We start from the raw sequence: 21,384 nt of genomic DNA, 5'->3' as shown, positions 1-21,384 counted from the left end.
ATGGTTAAAGCCAAAGAAGGAAGACCCTAAGGTGCCGATGTCTTATGTCTCCGATATGCAGAAAGAAGATCTTTGGACAATACTTAAGGCAAATTTCACCCTACCGCGAGAGGATGATCCGGAGAAGCCAGTTATAGAGGAATTGATCAAGTCTCATGCTCTTAAGAAGATGCCTTATGACGCGATGGATGACATTTAAAGTCAAGGCGGCTGTTGGCTCTGTTTTACCTAATGAACCTGGCTCAACCTACCACGGCCAGCCGATTCCAGAAGGATATGCTAGGGTGATGGTGGATCAAATAATGGAAGGATTTGAGGAGCTTGAGCTTGACCACCCTACGGGTGAAGGGGAGATTCGGCTGGATTCTTCTCTGAAGACTCCATGCCTATGGCGGAAGGAGCTCATCCACCTTCTGAACTGGACGCCTCCGCCTCCTCCTCCTCCTCCTCCGGCGAGTCAGGGCCCGCCTCCTCCTCCGCCTCCTCCGGTGAGTGATCAGGGCACTTAGCCTCCTTCTCCGGCGCGTGACGGCACTCCGCCTCCTTCTCCGCCAGCGCCGGCACGCCTGAGCAGCCAGCTGCCTCCTCCTTCTCCGCCTCGTCAACAAGGGCTGAAGAGACCCGCCGCCGCTCCGGCTCCTCCGGCGTGTAGTCCTTCTCCTCCGCCTGGTAAGAAAGGAAAGACAGTCGCAGCCGCTCCGTCTTCTCCGGCGTGTAGCAGTACAGCCAGAGGCAGGCAATACAAATACGGTCCTTCTCTGAAGCCTCTAGAGAAGTTACCATACGAGAGGAGCCTGGAGGAAAACGAGAAGATCGTGGAAGCCGAAGTGAAGAACTTCTTTGAAGGGGTGAAAGCAAAAAAACATCCACCTCCGGAGGAGAAGATAGATTCGGTAAAAGCGAAGCGTATGCTGGCTGCCCTGAAGAAACCACCAAAGTCTCCGACGAAAGGCAACTATGAGCGCATTATTACAAAGTCGATTATCGAAGCGCAACGGTCGGGAAGTAGTGTCAGTGATCAAAGGTTAGCAGAACGACGAGTTGGGAAAAAAGTTGCCCAGCTCGGCGAACAAGCGAACCAATCGTCCCCCCCCCCCACTCAAGGTGTCTAGCGATATCGTCGCTAATCATCCGGGGATCTTGTTGCCCGGTACCAATCCTGCAGATTACCTGCCCGATGATGCATATTTTTATTTATTGGAGGTGGACGAACACAAATACGTGTACGGGAAGCCTCTCGTGAAAGATGAAAGATCTCTAACAATGATGATGCGAAGATTCCATGATTGGTACATGAAAACTTGCAAAGAGTCTGGGGGGAGTAATATTTTGACGCTGCGAGTTAGAAAGGAGCATGACCTCGTTGGACTTGAACTGTTGATGGTTCCATTTGAGGAGTTCTTCCCGTTTTTCAATCTAAAGGCCCTCGATAAATTAATGATCACTTGCTACTGCCTGTAAGTAGTACTACTTCTGTCATTAAGTCTCTATATATAGGTCAGCTCTTTCATTGCATGTATTTTTAATTATCCTCACTATATTATATGCAGATTGAAGATCGTCGAATTGAAGAAAAGACAAATCGGTAATATTGGGTTCATTAACACAAATCTCGTAGATGCATTTATGATTAAATCTTAGGCCAAAGATACCGAGGCCAACCTGCTACAATCGTTTGTATTGAATCAAAACAAAGCTATACTACTCTTCCCTTACGAATTCCAGTGAGTGTTACTGTCTTGTGCATATTCGGTTTCCCTTATTAGTCAAGGTTATAGTAATGTAATTGATGAGTTATGCATGCGTGCGCAGCTTCCACTATATTCTCCTAGAGATTAAGCTTGAGCAGGGACTAGTAACCGTCTTAGACTCGAGACGAAAAGATTCCAACGAGTATGCGGACATGACTGAAATTCTAGAGAAGTTAAATCGATCATTATCGCACCATATCGGCAACTTTGTTCATTTCCTGATATCAAGTAATTGTTTTCTTTGTCTGACAGGGTTTGGAAAAAATTCACCGCAAAAACTCCGGAACTGCCAAAGAAGCTGCAATTTAAATATCCGAAAGTAAGTACTATAGTAGCATGTTCCACGCATCTCCTAGTGATTCAAGCTCTAGTTTCATCAATACCATTTAGCATGCTTGCTAACTATCAGTTTGATTGACCTCTATTTCTTGTAAAGTGGTTGTGGCAGGAACCAGGGAATGATTACTGTGGATACTACATTTGCGAGTCCATCCGCCACGTGACCTGTGAGCGGGGCTACTATGACAAACAATATGATGTGCGTAAATAATAATATTCACAATTTTATTTTATTACCATCATTTGTGGTCAGTTTCATTTATTCATATATATGTATTGACCCCCTTCTTCAAATTAGATATATCGGATGCGGAATGAACTCCTACCAGCAGATCGTATGCGAGGAATTCAAGAGGAATTGGCGGCATTCTTTCTTGACCACGTGATCCCCGAAGACGGAGAATATCATGTGAACCGTAATCGGTTGAATTTTAATTAGGAGAATATATTGTAAGAGATAATTATATTGTATATATGTAGCCAGTAGCGTCGGATAGATATACGAGAACTTGTTGTTCGACCAATCTCTCAGAGAAGGAGAGGTGGTCGATATCACTTCTCTTTGTATGCATATGTTCATGACGATATTCTGTTTCCTTCATTTGCTTACTAGCTAGCGTGTCTAGTCCTCTCTATACGTATAGTATGTAGCGTCGATCAAGCACGGAGATAAGAAAGCACACTTCTCTCTATTTATTAGCTAGCTAACACAATATATGAAACACCTAAATTAACCCCCCAAAACCCTCTAAACCCCCTCCCCCCTTTAAAAAAAACCCTAGCACCTGAAATGCTGACGCGTGGATGCCTTTTGGTCCCGGTTGGTGTCACCAACCGGGACTAAAGGCCCCCCTGCCCGGGCTCGCCGCACCGGCCACATGGAGGCCCATCTGTCCCGGTTCGTGTAAGAACCGCGACTAAAGACCAAGGGCATTAGTAACGACCTTTTAGTCCCGGTTCCGAAACCGGGACAGAAGGCCCTTACGAACCGGGACAAAAGGCCCTTTTTCTACTAGTGTTAGTATCACCGGTCAAAAGCGCATATCCTTTTATAAGAGCAATCTGTTATTGATATTCTTTTCGTTGTTCCAATTGCCAGGTAGTTCTAATACGAATAGGTTTGGGCCAATCTAGGACACTGATTTTTCTCATGTATGATCAATTGATAATTTTGCAACGGATGTTCTATATACCTTACGGAAGAATGTGTGCAGCCCCTACCCTGCCTGTGTGGATCAAGGCGGCTTTCCTCTTTCCCACACAACCACATGAGAACTCATGTGGGCATCACACATGGGCAGTAGGATTTTTGAATCCATCATACGAATAAAGATATTCTCCACTAGGAATTATCAATCCATATGCAGTCAGAAGAACAAGATGTGCATATGTCCTAATATGTGGTGTTTTCTCTCTAAACTTCTGTCCTTATCAGTTGGTGAGCAGTGTTTTAAATAGCCAGCTATAATCCCGTTATAGCCTCGTTATAAATTTTTAATTAGGGTGCCTCAAAATGGTATTCATGTAGAATAATCTGCTAATAGCCGACTATATAGCCCGCTATAGCTTATATGGTGGAACGTCAGTATTTGGCATAGCCCGCTATTTGAAACATTGGTTGGTATACATGTGTGCTAATTAATTTTTGGGAAAAAAATTCAACAAAAGGTGAAAGTATCTTGATAGCTTACACTCTATGAAATCGCAAGAATTCAATGTGTTTGCTAGGGTAGCTCTTATGTTAATGGGTACTTCATATATATAACTTGTAATTTATTTATAGAACACTACATTGCTGCGAATATAGATGGATCAATTATTGGTCAAAACCTTAATGCCTCCGTGACTCAAAATAACCTTATGTTTTCAAATGGATGGAGTTACCCCACATATACAACTTGCAATTTCATTGTGGAATATGTACTACTGACGACAAAGTGGTGTCCAACTTGCACATTGGCAGGAACCAAATCGAATCGAATCTGCTCTGATATTTGTGTGGATCGGGAACTAACTTGTGAAAACTAGTACAAGGTGTGACGTTTGCCGGATTCCAAAACTTCCTACGGTACACACAAGAAACACCCATTTGCAAGAAAAATATTGTAGCCCTTTCATAGGTTCCAGAGATGGCAGCAAGTGGCATGATATATTTAGGTAAGGAAATGGCTGAGCTCATCGATTAGCATGCAGTTTGCCTCCTTAATTTTCTACTAGTTACATGAGTTAATCTGCAAGTTGCATATTTGGACGAGTAGCTAACTATACTTGCCTTACTTCAGTTCATTCATATGTAGGGGCCTGCAGGGGCAGTACATGCTCACACACAACCATCTATTAATTGGATGACTGGAGTGAAGATCTAGCGAGCTAGTTAGCACATAATTAAGGAGTTGAGTGAATATAGTTCTTAATTAAGGAGATCGAAGAGCTATCATGGTGAAGAGCAAGATTGTGACTAGGAAGATTGAGAACATGAATAGTAGGCAGGACACCTTCTCCAAGCCGCAGCATGGCCTGCGAGGTTCAGGTTGGTGTCGTCGTCTTCTCCTCCACCAGTTGTCTCTACGAGTATACCAGCTCTACCGCCAGCACCACCATGAGGCATGAGCATGGCCATGCCTTCCATCATTGAAAACTACCAATCTGCACAATAGCAACATTAGATTCTGAATCTATTGTCACAAGTCATGGCATGCATGCATTCGTTTTGTTGCCTTTTTTTTACTCTTAACGTTCCAAAATAGATGATGTTTTTAACACGTAGACATGCAGTTTGCATGATGTAACTTTTACTGCTATTTTTTATAGAAATAACTTGGTAAAATTACAGAATTATAAAAGACTTTTTTTAGAAAGAAATGTAATGATGTTATATGCTCATGTGATCAAGTACAGTAAACATGTACATATTGATAGTAAAATGAGAGAGGTTCCAATCTTATTGTATGCATATACTTTGAGCACTACACTGTAAGCCTAAAACAATATGGTTATTTGTAAAATACCCATATTAGTGCCACTTCTTATTATATTTTAGTTTGGATAAAAGTTGTGACACTCACTTGTAACCGTTTACTGTAACTTAAAGTTTATGATAATTTAAAATATGTATAATTTCTTTATAGTTTTGGCAAGGGGAAGTCCAGAAATTACAGCAGGAAATGCAGATGCTTCAAGAACATCATTGGCACAAGTTCTTAATTCAGTTCCGTCGAATGCTACCTATCTAATTTAAATAAGTGTGGGTAAAGACTGGAAAGTGCATTCAAGTCATACCATTATTGTTTGACTTTCAGGAAACTAATGGGGGAGAGATTATCAAATTTAGGAGTCAAAGACTTATGTTTAATAGAAAATCAACTGGAGAGGAGCTTACACAGAATAGAAGGTAGATGAGCTCCCACAGTTTGTTCACCTTTATGCTAACCATTGTACCCTCTTCCAAAATCATGATACTAACATTTTTAGAGGAACCATAATTACTATGTGTCTCCTGATACCTGTTTTAGGAACAAAATTTCGCCTACCATATTCTACAACTTAATGAGAAGGTTCGCCAATATTTCTATCACACTCTTGTGTAATTTTACCTAGTTGACATTATCGTGTAAAATTTACATCAATACATATTTAAAAAATACATTCCATACTATGATAATTCAATTAAGTGACCTTGTAGGGATACATCTTTCATCAAGAGAATATTCGACTCTCCAGGGAGATAAAGCTTATCCATGAACAAAACTTGGAATTAAAGAAGTAACTGTGTGACTTGAAAGGGATTCAAAACCTTTTTAGGGGTTGCGATTAGTGGTGATGCCTTATATTGGTTTCAGCTTTGTGTATTGAATCGCTCTACTAAGGGTGCACCATATTATCCACCAAGTCAGAGTATATATATGAAAAGTACTCCCTCTGTAAAGAAATATAAGAGCATTTAGATAACTGTAGTGTAAAGAAATATAAGAGCATTTAGATAACTAAAGTAGTGATTTAAACACTCTTATATTTGTTTACAGAGGGAGTATTAAGGAGCACTAATTCCGCCAATTATTTCAACATGGCAGCCTCTTAGTATAGTTGAGTTAACAGTGGCGTAAAGATGCAGCCGTGTGTAGAACTTTTTTATAGTTGTATGGTCTTGGTATAGTGCAAATAATCAATAAAATGAAGCTAATACAGGCTTTTCACTTCCAAGCACATATATGTGCACTTAAGTTGTTAGGCCAGGCTTTCACCTAGTGCGAAAAATTCTCCACTACTGTCTCCCTTAGGAGCCTAGACGGTGTCTCATTCCAAGTGTGGCTGATCATCCTCTGGAATATGACTCCTGCATATAGTTGTGGTGATCATCTACAACTAGCTTGTTCAAAATGTTTTCACCATGTATGTAATATTCTTTAATTTTGATTTATACCCATGAAGAACTTGAAGTATATTTTCAAGTGCTAATAACTGAGATGGGAAAACAAAGATGCTTTAATTAATTAATTTAGCTGGAGAAGCATGAAAGCAGCAGGGAGAATCAGTGCCTCCAGCTTTTTCCACTCATCCCAAAACACCTGAAGGTACATACAGCTGAGCGTACATACTAAGATCAGATCAGAGTGGTTGCATCATTAAGGAGTACATACTAAATATCTAGTGGTGCCATGACTCAGAGCACCAAATCTGGAAGGATATCATCTTTACTCTAATCTAATCCATTACTGACTCTAATCGAGATCGGAACGCCGTCACTCGCGTGGACTGCACATTTTTTGCATCGCGCTTTGTGGCCACTTTACTTACTAACCTTAAAACTGTCCTTTTCTGGATGAGCCAAGTGGAAAGCAAGCTAGTACATATGTGTGCTCATCAATCTAGCAAACCGTAAACAACATGGTACTACTAGGCTACCAGCTATCCTTTTATAACTTGGATGTTACCTTTAGCACCCAGATGCCAATGTTCCTGCCACACCCACCTCAATAAGTACGGCTACAATTACTATCCGTTAAAAATCATAACCAGTAAATTACTGTGCAAGACAATATTGTAACCACCATAAGCAAGAAGTTGATTGAAACGTAACTGAAATTCAGCTATTTATGCGCAAATAGAGGTTTCACTGACATGGTCGATTCATACCAAAGACGCAACCAGGACTATTGATTGTGGTGGATCTATGACTTCTTAATATGTAAGATTTGGAATCTTGCACAGTAGAGCATCAGACGTGCGATATTAGCATCAAAAGTCATACCTCGGTTATCGAGATAATGGCATTGCCATTTGTTGCCTTTCGTATCGACCGTTTTAATATACAACTGGACAGTTGTACAAAGATATAAGTACACCTTATGAAGAAAGTGTACTACCCACATGTTACATGGTAACATGCCAAGATAGAGTTGAAGGGCTCCGCCAAAGATATGAGCACACTTTTTCTTTGCGGGTATGAGCACACAACTTTTAATAAAGTAAGCGCACCACTCACAAGTTATATGGTAAAGTGTCGAGATTCAGTTAGATAACTCTACCTAGATATAAGCACACAGTTTTAAAGAAAGTGTACCACTCACATATACTCGCTCCGTCCCAAAAATAAGTGAGTATTAAATTTAATATAAAGTTATATTAAACTTGATACACTTAATTTAGAACAGAGGGAGTACATTGTAAGATATGGGCACACCTTTTTCGGCATCTGTAGACCCAGTTACAAAGAGGTATGAGCACATGGTTTGGAAGAAACCAGAAACCACTTTCCTCTCAACGAAGTGGAACAGGGTTTACCACTTCAACGGTCCAACCTCAATTAATTTACAACTTTGAATATATGTACCTAATGCGACTATTTCAATGGTTCGAACAAAAAGAGGCTGGCTCGGTAGCTGACGCCATATTGTACGGCACAGGTTATGGCAACATGTCCGAAGCCGACAGGCCATCCTCGTACCCAAAGTTTAAATTATGAATAATCGCAACAATATATATATATTATAGATGTCCTTGTCATAGCCACCGAGGAAAATAGTACGTAGTGGGCCATTCATTAACCTAATTTACAGTTAAAATAGTAATTAGCCAGTTGTTTAAGCCTAGCTTAGTGTTGTCATCACATGGCCTCTCGATCCCTTTTGGTTTGCAGACCATTACAAGCAAGCCCAACAATACAAAAATAGCTAGCTGGATCAGGTAGCAGCTGAGGGGAAAGCTTCAACTAGCTAGATTAGACTTGTGGATTGTCATCCAAATAGCAGAGAAGAAACAATTAGCAGCCTCTAGCTTAGCTCTATTTTGATCTGTTCTTAATTACTTCCGTCAACCGGCCGGCCAGCCGGCAGGAGAGAGGTCGATAGATTGACAAGGGAGAAGAAGTAGAAGAAGAAGATGGGGAGGGGGAAGATTGCGATTGAGAGGATCGACAACACGACGAACCGGCAGGTAACCTTCTCCAAGCGGCGCGGAGGGCTGATGAAGAAGGCCCGGGAGCTGGCCATCCTCTGTGACGCCGATCTTGCGCTCATCGTCTTCTCCAGCACTGGTCGCCTCTACGACTTCGCGAGCTCCAGGTCTGTTAGATAAATAATTACTTCCTGCACCCTCCTAATACTTTATCAGTTACTTAATTTCATCCTCTCATAATTTGGATGTGTTTCTAATTTTTTATCTTCATCAGCGGAATGGAGGCAATACTAGAGCGGTACCAAGAGGCGAAAGAGGAGCAGTGCGGAGTGTTGAATCCAACATCTGAGGCAAAGGTATGTAACTATGTATGCATAGTAGCTTTTTCATGCCACACATAGATTTACCAAAGAAATGTAAGGGGTGAAAAAAAAAGCAATCAAGCTTGGTGGATGATGAACTAGCAATATATGATCTCTAATAATCCGTGTTCGAGTGGAGTAATGTTTCGAACTACGCAATAAAAATGACAACATGCATCAATCGGTTCAGAAATTTCTCCTTTTTCAAAAAATAGCCATCAAGCTAGCAAAAGATGTATATATAGTTATCTCCGTGCACTAGTTAACTAAAGTGGCTAATCATTCAGTTGAACAGTGTTAACACCTACCTGTTAGTAGTTGTAGTACGTTAGTGACTCATAGGAATCTAAATCTGTAATCAAAGTTTGTAATGCAAACAAATTAGGACATCACCATCTGTATTGATTAATTTAGGTTATGTACAATGGTTGATAAGATTGTCTTATTTTAAATTTTACACGTAATTTAGAGATAACAAAAAAGAAAGTCTATAATGAGTCATCTCTTATCCTTATCTTTTACACTTAGTTATTCTTAAAAATATGGTGTGACATATTGTACTAAGAGATCACCTCTTGTCTTCTCTTACATAAGAAAAGGCAAAGCCTTTTTTTCAAGTTTTCTCTCTCCGTCATCTCATCATTTATCCTATTTGACACTCCTAAGATAACACCGTTATACATGGGATAGGGTGTTGATCAGGTGAATGATGCACATTGCTCCTGATGTTTCTTGGTCCCGTGAATGATTGAATAATGCCAAATGGAAGGTGCGTACATGTGTTGCAGCGTCAATCTATCTTGGCCTTCACGGCCATCATTGCTCGGGCCCGGAAATTTATAATGGCCAGCGGATGGGCCGAATATGATATATAGAACTAATGATATAGGTATATGGTAGAGTAGTTAATGAATACAAAGAATCACTAAATGCTCAGAAATTCCATACATTTTCTATGATTTGGATCATTTGGAAAAATTCCTAAGATTCCATTTGGTTCATAAATAAGTTTGGGTTTCTTACCACGTATTACCTGTGGTACCTAAGGATTACTTTGGAGGAAAGTTTTCAAACACTCAAACCGCTTCGTATGATTCATCTATTTTATCTGCAGCGTGAGATACTCTTTGATCCAAATTCCTATGTTTTTCTAGTCTTATAGCATCCATGAACAAATGTAATTCCAATCATGTGTTTTTCATTTTTCCTGGATTTTGACAATCATGTGAATCAAAGAGGACATTTTTTTTGGAAAAGGAGGATCAGTCCCACGGCCTCTGCATCAATCGATGCATGCAGCCATTTTATTAAGCAAGCAACCAAACAAAGTCTTAACTTGTGCATTATACATTAAAACAGGGATAAAAATCGCTTGCAAGTGGAAAATAATTGCCACATCCGGCGAAAACAAACAAATAGACTATAATGCCTATACACCTAGTCTATTAGTAGCTCGTCATTCAAACCGGCTGAAGATAGCCCGTGCTACCGTCTCCCAGCGGTTGCACCCAATATCCATAAGCTCCCCGGAGTCCACATGGCTGAGTAACGACCACGTACGGATCCAAGTTGTAGCTCTATGAATAACCTGCAAAAAATTGTGAATACTTTTGGCATTAAAAATCAGATCATTTCTCGTGTTCCATATAGCCCAAAATAGCGCACTTATTCCAATCCTGATATTATTCGCTATGGTTACGTCGACTCCATTTAGCCATGCCCCAAATAATGTGTTAATGCTTGTTGGTTGAGAAATGTTAAAGGCTATTTGTATAGCGCGTCATAAAAGTTTAGCCAAAGGACAATAAAGAAAGAGGTGTTTAACTGTTTCATTTTGATCACAATAACAACATTTAGGACTGCCCAACCATCATCTTCTAATCAAATTATCTTCGGTTAACACAACCCCCCCTTGTGTACGAACCACATGAAAATCTTAACTCTGAGCGGCACTTTGATCTTCAAATATGTGAAGATCTCGAAAGTATTCCAGAATTAATGAAATCATTGTATATTGATTTCACTGTAAACCTACCAGACGTAGTTACTTTCAGTGAATGGAATCTACCTGGTCTGACAGTTGAACATCCATCAATTACGTCTTACCAAGTGCATCCACGCAGTTCATCTTTCTCCCTCTATCTCTCACCTGAATTGAATATTTGAAGGTATTGATTAAAATACTGTCGCAACGTAATCTTCCTTACGTTGTACAATATTATAAAGGGAAGGAGATTGCAAAGGCAATGGCATATCCCCTAGCCATGTGTCTTCCCAGAATCTTGACGTGGCTCCATCACCGACCAAAAACTTGACCCTATGAAAGAAAGCTACTTTCTCCTTCATTAACCCTTTCCAAAAAGGTGAGTAAGTATGTCGAGTAGTAGCCTGCGCCACTTAGAATGTAGGTACTTATTTCTCAAAATATGTCGCCACATTCCATCAGTCTCAGTAGACATCCTGTAAAGCCATTTGCTAAGGAGGCATCTATTTTTAACCTCTAAATTTTCAATGCCTAAGCCCCCTTGATCTTTTGGTCTGCAAATAATATCCCACTTAGCTAGTATGTATTTCTTCTTAGCCTCATCACATTGCGAGAAGAAACGAGAGCGATATAAATCTAATATTTTTCGTACCCCCGCCGGTACTTCAAAGAAAGAAAGAAGAAACATCGACAAGCTTGATAACACCGAGTTTATGAGCACCAGCCTTCCTCCATACGACCTCAGTTTGCCCTTCCAGCAGCTTAGTCTCTTTTCAAATCTATCCTCAATACATTTTCATTCCCTATTCGTCAATCGTCTATGATAATTTGGGATTCCTAGGTAGCTAAGTGGCAGCGAACCCATTTCACACCCAAATATTTGCCAATCAAAGAGGACGTAATGGCCTCTTTGGTTCGGTATTATAAAAATACAAGAACAGAAAAACCATCAAAATCGATGCCATGTCATATTGATTCCTACATATATAGATTTAATTGCAGATCATTGTATACGAAAGGATTGCAAACATGCATAGTTGTCGAAGAAACAAAGACAAAGTCCATGAAGTTGCTCAACGGTATCTTTCCTTTTGAATTACATGTAGAGGAGACAATATAAAAGTTCATATGGTTTTCTAATCCTACAAACTAAATAAGTCCATGAAAATTGTTCAAACCGATGAGGCCCCTAAAAATGCTATCATATGTGTGTGGTGGTGTATTTCGAAAACCGTGGCTATGATATCACTATTTAGATATCCACTCAATTTCTCTTCTAAATATACCATCATGGCTATCGTATGACTCGTCCATGGCCAAATGGTTTGTAACTTCATGCATGTTTTCTTGTCTCAAGTGTGACCAAAGCTACCAAAGATTGGGATATATGATGTATGAAACTACATATCATCTGTACAAATATCTATCTAGAAATATTGTAAAAAAATACCGACCTGTAGAAAACCTCCAAAACATACTATATGTAGCTAGATTGCCCAATTATGTCACTAGACTGTGCCAATTTTTGTTCCATCCTTCGTTTCAGGAAATATATGTATTACTCTTCGCCATGTTGATAATTTTGGATAGGGATACTCTTAGGGCTCCTTAAATTCAAAGGATTCTATAGGATTTTTGGAGGACTGAAATCCTTAGGAATTTTTTTCCTATGTTAGTCCTTTGATTCATAGGATTGGATCCCATATGATTTTTTCCTAGGGAATCTTTTAGGGCCTCTTTGATTCGTTGGATTGGCATGGAACAAAATCTAAGGAGACCTTCTCCTATATCTCATAGGAAATCTAACATCCAATGAAAACCTCTTTCTACAATTCATTTGTTTTTCTTGTGGCATCAACCACTCCTTGCTAATCCTATAGGATTTAAGTGGGCAAGCCACTTCAATCCTATAGTTTTCCTTTTCCTGCATTTTCAAAATCCTACGAATCAAAGAGGCCCTTAGCTTTCACTAAACCCCCTACATCCTAAGATGCATATGGAAAACCTTATTACATCGCCACATTACAAAGATATCAAACTTTATCTTGTTTCCAAAGGGAGGGGGAGATAAAAACATAGGCCAACAAAGACGAACATGCCAAACAAGATCACTGCAAACATCCTTAAGCCCACCATTGGCACACTATTCAATACATGACATAAACTCCCTAGTGGTCCACTCGGGCTTATTTGAGCAAGATCCATCGACTATCTATGTTGCACCTTCTGTAATAAGGCATATGACTACGACCAATTGGTACACAAGAGTATCACCTGCATACAAGAATGAACTTACTTGTTGTAAACATGACATCATTCTGCATAAACAGATAGACCAACACATCTTTTAGTGGCATAACCAAAATAGGAGATCTTAATATGTATAGTCTTTATCGAGATCGAGGACTAAGGACTAGAGGGAGGGGTCGAATAGTCCAATTAAACAATGCTACTCCAGTTAATAGGGTTGAAAGTTTTAGACAAGGCAATGATGACTAGGGAACTAAAATTACTTAGGGAATCCCTAATGTTGACCCCCAAAAATGGAACTGGTATTCATCGGCGGACCGGTCGGGACTAGTCCACAGACACTGGTGCATGAGCCGGCCATCCAACCATGTTCTCTAACTGTCCGCCCTCTGTTTTTTCTAATACTGCAACACTTAAAGTTATTATAAAAAATATCACAGTTCATCCATAAATAACATGCAAATATATCTAGTACAACATTAGTTCAAATGTAAATATTACATCTAAGAAAACCGAATGTTGACCATGTTTTTCGAATGCATACTGCCCTTGAGGTTCATCCAATAATGTATGTGCATAAATGGCCTCGATCATGTAGTACATCACGACAATGCGTGCATGTGATACAACGTGTAGATAAACATTGTGTGAATAAATGTATTAACCAACATATAGAGTACATGAAGCAAAACTTATAATCTCCATGACTGACAAGCCTGATAGCCACATTTTCTCCACTCGTGCAACCGCATGGCAAAACTTTATGACAGACTTGTAGATGGTGTACCATCAAAGCAATATCAACTTCACATTGCGTTCATGGATGATGTGTATCTCATAGGGTGCGAAATTCTTTCACGCATGAAATGGGGCGTGCATGCGCTGCCAAAAGATCGAGCCACATGAGTTCCTGACTACAAAGTCCGCAGATACGATTAATCACGCATCGCACAAATCATGGAGTACCCGCCATTGTGCTTACTCTTGTAAAGAACAAGCTCAAAAAAAGAAACCTCAATGGCATTTGATCAAAAACTTGATGTATGTGGTGTTCGGCATGGACGTCCTCGGCGGGGGGAGGCTAGCTGGCCATTGAGGGATCTTGGGTGGATGGCGGGCGTAGTCCAAGGAGGACAGTCACGTTGCTGAGGGCCGCGAGTGTCCTATAATGCATGAGCGGCAGTCCAAGAGGTAAAACGGTGAAGGAGGAGGATGCGGGTGCAAACCAAGGGGGCGGGGGCGGAGTGCAAGAAAAGTGGACCGGTAGGGGATTTGAATGGGCTGGGGGTGTTAGAGTCCTACGTGACAGCAATCCAGACTCCGGAAAATCCCCCACCCTAGTTTGTTTTGGGTTGTAGAAAAACAGACGCGTGGACTGATCCGAGGACCAATGGGGTACTGTATCGGTGGATGGAAAATGGGTCTGGACATGGCCCGTATGTATGGAGGCGGTCTGAGGTCAATGTTGGAGATTCCCTTAGCAATAAAGTACACAAGAGCATTGAGAAGCATAAAATAATAACTTGCAAGTAAGTAGGAGGTAAGGTAAAGGGCATGGAAACACTCATGATGGTAGGATGTTTTTCCCTGGTTTGGATGGTTGGCAGTATCCTATATGCGTGTTGATGTACTCTTTGAACAAAGGATTCTAGGATCAGAAGGATCTCAATTGTATTACCCATGAAGCACACCACCCAATGCAATAAACCTATTTCATCGTGGCTTGCACTTAGAAGCCCCACTAAGGGAAGATCTTCACAAGGTGAGCAGTCTTAAAGCCCATACAAACTCTTGAAGCTTTCATTTATAAAACTTCATAGGCTCTTAAGTGTATCCTAATTTTCTGGGGTGCGCCTACTATCCAAGAGTAACAAGCAAAACAAAGTCACTTGATGAGAACTCCTTAAATGACCTTCAATCAAAGCTTCTCTCAAGAATACAAAGTAGCACTCTCCCACAAGGATAGGATTGTAGTATAAGAGATAAACTTAAGTAGGGATTTAAGAATGGAGTTCTTGGCCTTAAAAGAATCGATAAGTCAACATGCAATCACCCAACACTTCTTCTCTTGTTTGCTTGCCTTGGACCTCTCTTCCTCTATGGTGGAGATGGATGGAGTGGAGTGGGCTGGGTTGGAGTATATTGCAAAGGGTGGAACGAGTGAATGAAATGACTAAGGATGGAATGGAGTAGTTGTGAACATGAATGGGTATGCAATCATATTTACAAAGGATCCACAATTTGACCATCATTACAAAAATAACTACGCTCAGAAGTGTCGAAAGAACAATAGTGGAATTGTAGGGACAATTCAAATGAATTCAAATGACTAGGGAAACGCTTCGGAGCTAGATAAAATAAGTACACATAAGTATCTTAGAAAAAGAATTATCCGTGGAATGACTCCGGTATGGTAAAATGAATTGATGCTCGGTAGTAATAGTAGACATAAAAAATCAAACTGGGAATTAGTAGAAAAAAATAAAAGTCACTGCTCGGAAGTACAGACAGCGGAGGTGCCGAACTTATACTATGACTCACAAGTATAAATCGAAATGGCTGTAGTGCCAATGAAAATGTTGTGCTTGGAAATGTTGGAGCGAACGAAGATTATTTCAAAGTGAATTGGTTTAACAATCCTAAAAAATGATTGATTCTTAACTATGGAAACTGGGCATATATGTAATTATAAAAAATATATCTATGCAGTGACAGAGCCATGACCCATGCCTGGGTCATGTCGGAGGATTTCTACCTACCACGGGGCTAGAATAATGTATTGTAGCAAGGGTTTAGGGTTAGCAACAGTGCATGAAGAGGGCCCGGGGCATGATGTTGGGCTAGTTCCTCCCCTGTATCTATGGATGTACCGAGACTTCGAAAGATTCATACAATGAATGGTTAGGGGTGGATTATCAAGACTTTGTCTTAGGATCTGTTTCATAGAGTTCTTATAGAAGTACTTACATTGTGACTCTCTGCATACTACATTTTTCCTACACTCAATGTGAATCTTGGATTAATCTAAAAAATTATAAATACATGATAAAATTTCGAGGTATACAACAACTTCAAAAATTGAATGTAGGAGTCATAAATGATACTCCACTTATATCCATGGGACATGTATAAAACAATCAGTCCGAGTCCGTGAAATAAAATCATCGAAATCAAAGGATTTTGTCATATATCACTAAAACCATCTAGGGTATCTTGGAGATGCATTTTCAACTTCCATAGTCAAGACCCAAAAAATATGCAAAATACTAGCATGGTATTATTAAAGTCTAAATACATTAGTCCCACTAATTGCTAAACAACAGGCAAAAACAAATGTTGAATGGTTTCTTCTTCATCGCAACAGCTACACCAAGTATCTCCATGCCATATTAATTTAACCAAAGTATCCTTAGTTAGTATAACTATTTAACTGATAATCAAAGGAATCTTTTATCCCCAAAGGTAACTTCAGATGTAACAAATTTTTAGATCTAAATTTTTTCCTTCTCGTTGACTAATCTGGACACATCAAGTACATGGGGAAAACTCCACATGATATCACTTAAGCAAGTTATGGCCCATGGCTAGCCACATATCTGTATCTCTGGGATAGTCTAATTCTAGCCTGATAAATTCTGATCAATGACAACCCTACTAAAACCCACATGTGGGTACTCAGCTCCAATAATCGTAGAAACATTGGCATTTCTATGAAAAACAATATTCAGGGGTTGGAACTGAAAGAAGCCTATCCTTGATGTACCTATCCACTCAAAACCAAATTGATTTACCATTTTCACATTAAGCGGTCAAAATTGAACAAAAAAATTCTTAAATTTCACGAGGTCCTTTCAAAAGTGGGAGCCTATTGATTTGACTTTAACCTCTAAGAGTGTTATTTCCCCCCAAGTACTTAGTACTATGTAAGAGAAACTACTACACTTCATCATTGCTTAGCAACTTAAACAACCATTTACTAACATGGAACATATTTTTTACTTCTATATCATGAACCTCAGGGCTACACCCGTTGTTAGGGATACATAAAATATCCCAGGGCTACACCCATCATGCATGTAATTAAACAAGTTTGGAATCTCTTGGCATTTATCTATATTGTGCCACTTCTCAATCGGTGCTCGCCCATGATTTGGAGAAGGAGGGTAATGATGCGGGAGAGAAGAATGGAATATGCAGGACGTTGGTTCGTGAAGGACATGTGAGCGCCGAAGGAAAGAGGGATTATATGCCAAAACGGTACATGTGGTGAGTCATGTGAGGTTGGTGACACTGAACTCAATTACATGTGGGGCGGAGGACACACCTATCTGATATTTTGCTTTTTCTAAAAAATTAAAACTCCTTCGTATGTCTAGGTACTCGGTCATTTTTTGTATATACCTTTTTGTAGTATTGTTTACTTCATATATTTTGATGTGTACAAGTTTCACAAATTTTAAGATAATTTTACTATATACTATACATTAAATGAATTTTTGCGCACTTAATGAAAGTTATCCCATTTTTATTTATAGGTGTATCAAATAAACTATAAAATGTAGTAAAAATATATTTAGGGAAATTCATGCAATTAGCAGTCATGTGGCGGAAATGGATGAAATATGCACTTTGCGCTATGGTACATCTAGCTACAGTTTTGCATGATTTCAAAGAATTGATAGATATCTTAATGAAGTTAAAAAAGTCCTAAAACTTGTTATGATACTCTGATATAGGCACATGGCCCTGTTTTACAAATTTGAGAAGAATACACACAATAAAAATAGTAGGTTGTTCACAAAATGGACTATCTCCGGTGAAGTTTCACAAGATTCGTCCAAAATCTTCAACTTTTACCACCCAAAGCAATTTCAATGACCATTTGAGCTCTTTTTCAGTTCAAACGTTTTCTACAACTTGCTTTAACATCTATAATGACAAGTATGAGTTAGTATCAAAATATGTTACATAATAATCTTGTTAGCATTATGTGTCAATGCTAAAAATCAAAGTATACCTAAAATGTTGTCCAAAATTACTAAAGTGAAAAAATGGAAATTATGGTCTCAATAGTGGCCCCACCGTTAGTCGGAATTGTCAACCAATTCTCGACATCAATATTGGTGGCCCCACACCAATGGCAAAATGATAACTGGGGCCTCCATGGTTGGCCCCACACGGGACAGAACGACCAATCTAGTCTCCTCGTCACTATGGTTGATGTGGGCAAGTGGTGGTTCCTAAATGTAAGGGAACACCCCAAGTGAGACGCCGTCGTAACGACAAATAACTAAGATGAGTCGCAAGGATATGCAACTAATTTCTTCGCAATCCCTAGTTGCTCAAACAAAAATATGGAAGTTTGAGTGAAAGGAGTCGAATATGCAACTTCAGCAATGCCACAGACCGATCTTTCTTTATTGTAAACTATCGACGATGAGTTCTATACCACATATGGGCCCTTGTTTAATGAGTTTTACTATCTCGGCCATTGCCTATATCAATTTGTCGTTGAGGGGGGCATTATGGTTAGTTTTCAGCTGAATGTTCTATATGTCCCCTTATGAGCACATCCATTGCCTATAGAAATTCGTCAACGGGTCCAACAGTGATGACCTTTTTAGATGAATTTTCTCCCCTTATGAGCCACAACTGTCCATTAGTGGAGGGGTTTCAACGTAGGGTCAACTAGATGATACCCGCACCTTGCTACGGGAATCGGTTGCAATATATTTGATTGAGATTTGATTGTGGGGAATATAGATACTTCCTCCATTTTTATATACAAGGCCACTATCAAAATTACAATTTACAGAAATACAAGACCACTAACACTAATCGATGCAATATTAATGGTGTTTGCCTTGTAGTATTAATAAAGAAGGACATTAATTATCCCCTGCATGTATGTGGGAGTGAGATCATTGACTTAATGTGCAAGAGAAAGAAAAATACACATTTTTACACGACAAACAAGAAGACATTAACTTTTGCCTTGGTACCTGTAATATGGGTTTGTGACCTTGTATATAAAAATGGAGGGAGTATTTAGATTAACAACACGTGAACATAATTTTAAAATAGATATGGCTCATTATATTTAATTATATATAGCTGTAAATATTTATTGAATATAAATATAAAAATAAAATGAAAATATTTTCCGATGCATAGTTTCATGTGTGGTGGTGGGTCTTTTCTCATGTATGCTTGCATGTTGAAATAAATAAGTTAGTGGGATCATTATCTTAAATATATACAATATGCACGAGTAGACCATACAAGGAAGCAGAATTATGGTTTTCTTAATTTGTCTTGTTCGTAGTTTGTATCTTATTTCATTTCTATTTGTTGGGCAGTTATGGCAGAGGGAGGTTACAACCTTGAGGCAGCAAGTGCAGAACTTACAACATAATAATAGGTAATATAAATGTTCTTTAGTTTGTAAAAAACATGCATTGAAATAAAATGCCAATTAGTATAGTTATCCTGAAGTTATTGTCTTGAGTGCTCTCGTATGCAAATTAATTGAACGAAAATAGTGTGCCAGACTGCCATACACATCAAGATCATCTCTCACTTGAAGGCCATGCCGGTGAAAATCCATGTATTTAGTTGTAATGAATGGAGAAGCTAGGTAGGTAGCTACTGGCTACTTATATTATTAAACCATGTGCCCTGATATGATGTTAGGCAACTGTTGGGAGAGGAGCTATCTGGTACCACTGTTCGAGATCTGCAGTTTCTGGTGAACCAAGTTGAAATTAGCTTGCACTCTGTAAGAAAAAGGAAGGTACACTTTCTTTTCCCTTCCCTTTCCTCTTTTCATTTTTTTTTGTTTCATACATACTTTTCTTTTTGCGGGGACATACATACTTTACTTACAAATCATTTCTTTAGGATCAAGTTATGGCTGCGGAGATCCACCAACTCAACCAAAAGGTTCACTACATCATCTTCATGTTCTTGCTTCTGCTGCTGTTGGTCTTGAAATAGCTCAGTTAGCGTCGATTATCGTATATGTGTTTGTTATTAACAGCTGAGGTATGATGAGATGGAATTTGCTTTTGCAGGGGTTTCTCACGCAGAAGGAAAATATAGAGCTTGGTAAGAAGTTGAGCATTGCTCATGAGCATAACATAGAGCTGAAGAAGAAGGTAAGAAATGATATAACTAATATATCCTAGCTTGTCATCTGAAAGTCCAGATATATTTAGAAAACAATCATTGATTAACGACATGCTATAACATATGCATTAGCAAGTCATCGAAAGACATGACCACATATATATGATTTAAAAAAGAAAAGAAGAACTCGAAGGATTAAAATATATCCCACACACATTTTCTTGGGTGGATTTTATTCAATACTTCACATCCTATATACTCCCTCGATCTGTCCGATAATACAAGAACGTTTCTCAAACTGTTTTAGCTACAAAGTATGTTCTTATACGGAGGGAGTAGCGCTTTTGTAATATATCTTGCAGAAAAAGGTCATAATGTGTTGGACAAACTAGAAACGCGATGCAACCGCTTTTTTTTGAACTGTTGAAACTGGTCGCAAATTATACAACTGCCCTGACTAAGATAACATTGATCATATTAGCTTCAGTTTTTTTAATTGCAAACATTGAAGGAAGCTGATACTCGACAAACTATTAATGTGTGTTAGTAGCTTTCCGCGTCCATGGCATCGAGTGAGCAGCAAGCCAGTGGAAGCAACTCAAAAGCTGCTGCTGGGTTATTGTTGCCTACTAGAGTACGTGAACCAAATATCAACCTTGAGTTGCGCCAGCAGGAGCATGAGGCTGAATAACATATACTCTCTCGTCCACAGCATGCAGTAAGTATTGTGATTCATGTGTCGGTAACTTATTAAGAAGATCCATGTGCTCAATCGCATGCCAAACAAGTCACACTTGATTACATTTCTAAATTCATGTTTATTGTTTTGCACCAGACCGCGTCAGTACTATTTTCAGTCCATGCGTGACGATCAAAACTCTTTTGTGTGCAATTTGAAGCAAAAAACTTTAGAACCATACTTTTTTTGTGGTGCTGTCACATACATTATTATATGGCAGCAGTTGATGTACATGTTGACACATGGCAGATAAACATAATTAAGTTTGCATGTTCGCTCATAATATACTTGATCTTCTCTTGCATCCTCGTTAATACCGAGTAATTAGACAAATACAAACTGTATCCATGCCCGTAGGCAGTACCGCGAGAGTTCCAGGATCCCACCGACCCGCCCATGGCGGCGAGAGCGTTCGCTGCGCCTGGAACGAAGGGAATA

General features: G+C 39.4%; 1 protein-coding gene across 1 annotated transcript; it reads left to right on the top strand.

The window, feature by feature from the left end:
• The first annotated feature begins 8,197 nt into the window (after positions 1 to 8,197).
• Positions 8,198 to 21,139, top strand: LOC123411491 (MADS-box transcription factor 25-like). Its single transcript, XM_045104450.1, has 7 exons — positions 8,198 to 8,650; positions 8,758 to 8,839; positions 19,439 to 19,500; positions 19,773 to 19,872; positions 19,980 to 20,021; positions 20,153 to 20,236; positions 20,758 to 21,139. The coding sequence occupies exons 1-7, from the start codon at positions 8,469 to 8,471 to the stop codon at positions 20,896 to 20,898; spliced, it is 693 nt and encodes a 230-aa protein (XP_044960385.1). The 5' UTR covers positions 8,198 to 8,468; the 3' UTR covers positions 20,899 to 21,139.
• Positions 21,140 to 21,384: the final 245 nt, after the last annotated feature.

The sequence above is a fragment of the Hordeum vulgare genome, chromosome 7H, assembly GCF_904849725.1.
Source record: "Hordeum vulgare subsp. vulgare chromosome 7H, MorexV3_pseudomolecules_assembly, whole genome shotgun sequence".
NCBI classification, from domain to species: domain Eukaryota; kingdom Viridiplantae; phylum Streptophyta; class Magnoliopsida; order Poales; family Poaceae; genus Hordeum; species Hordeum vulgare.
The sequence above is the reverse complement of the archived record's forward strand: the minus strand, read 5'-3'. Positions and strand labels throughout refer to the sequence as shown.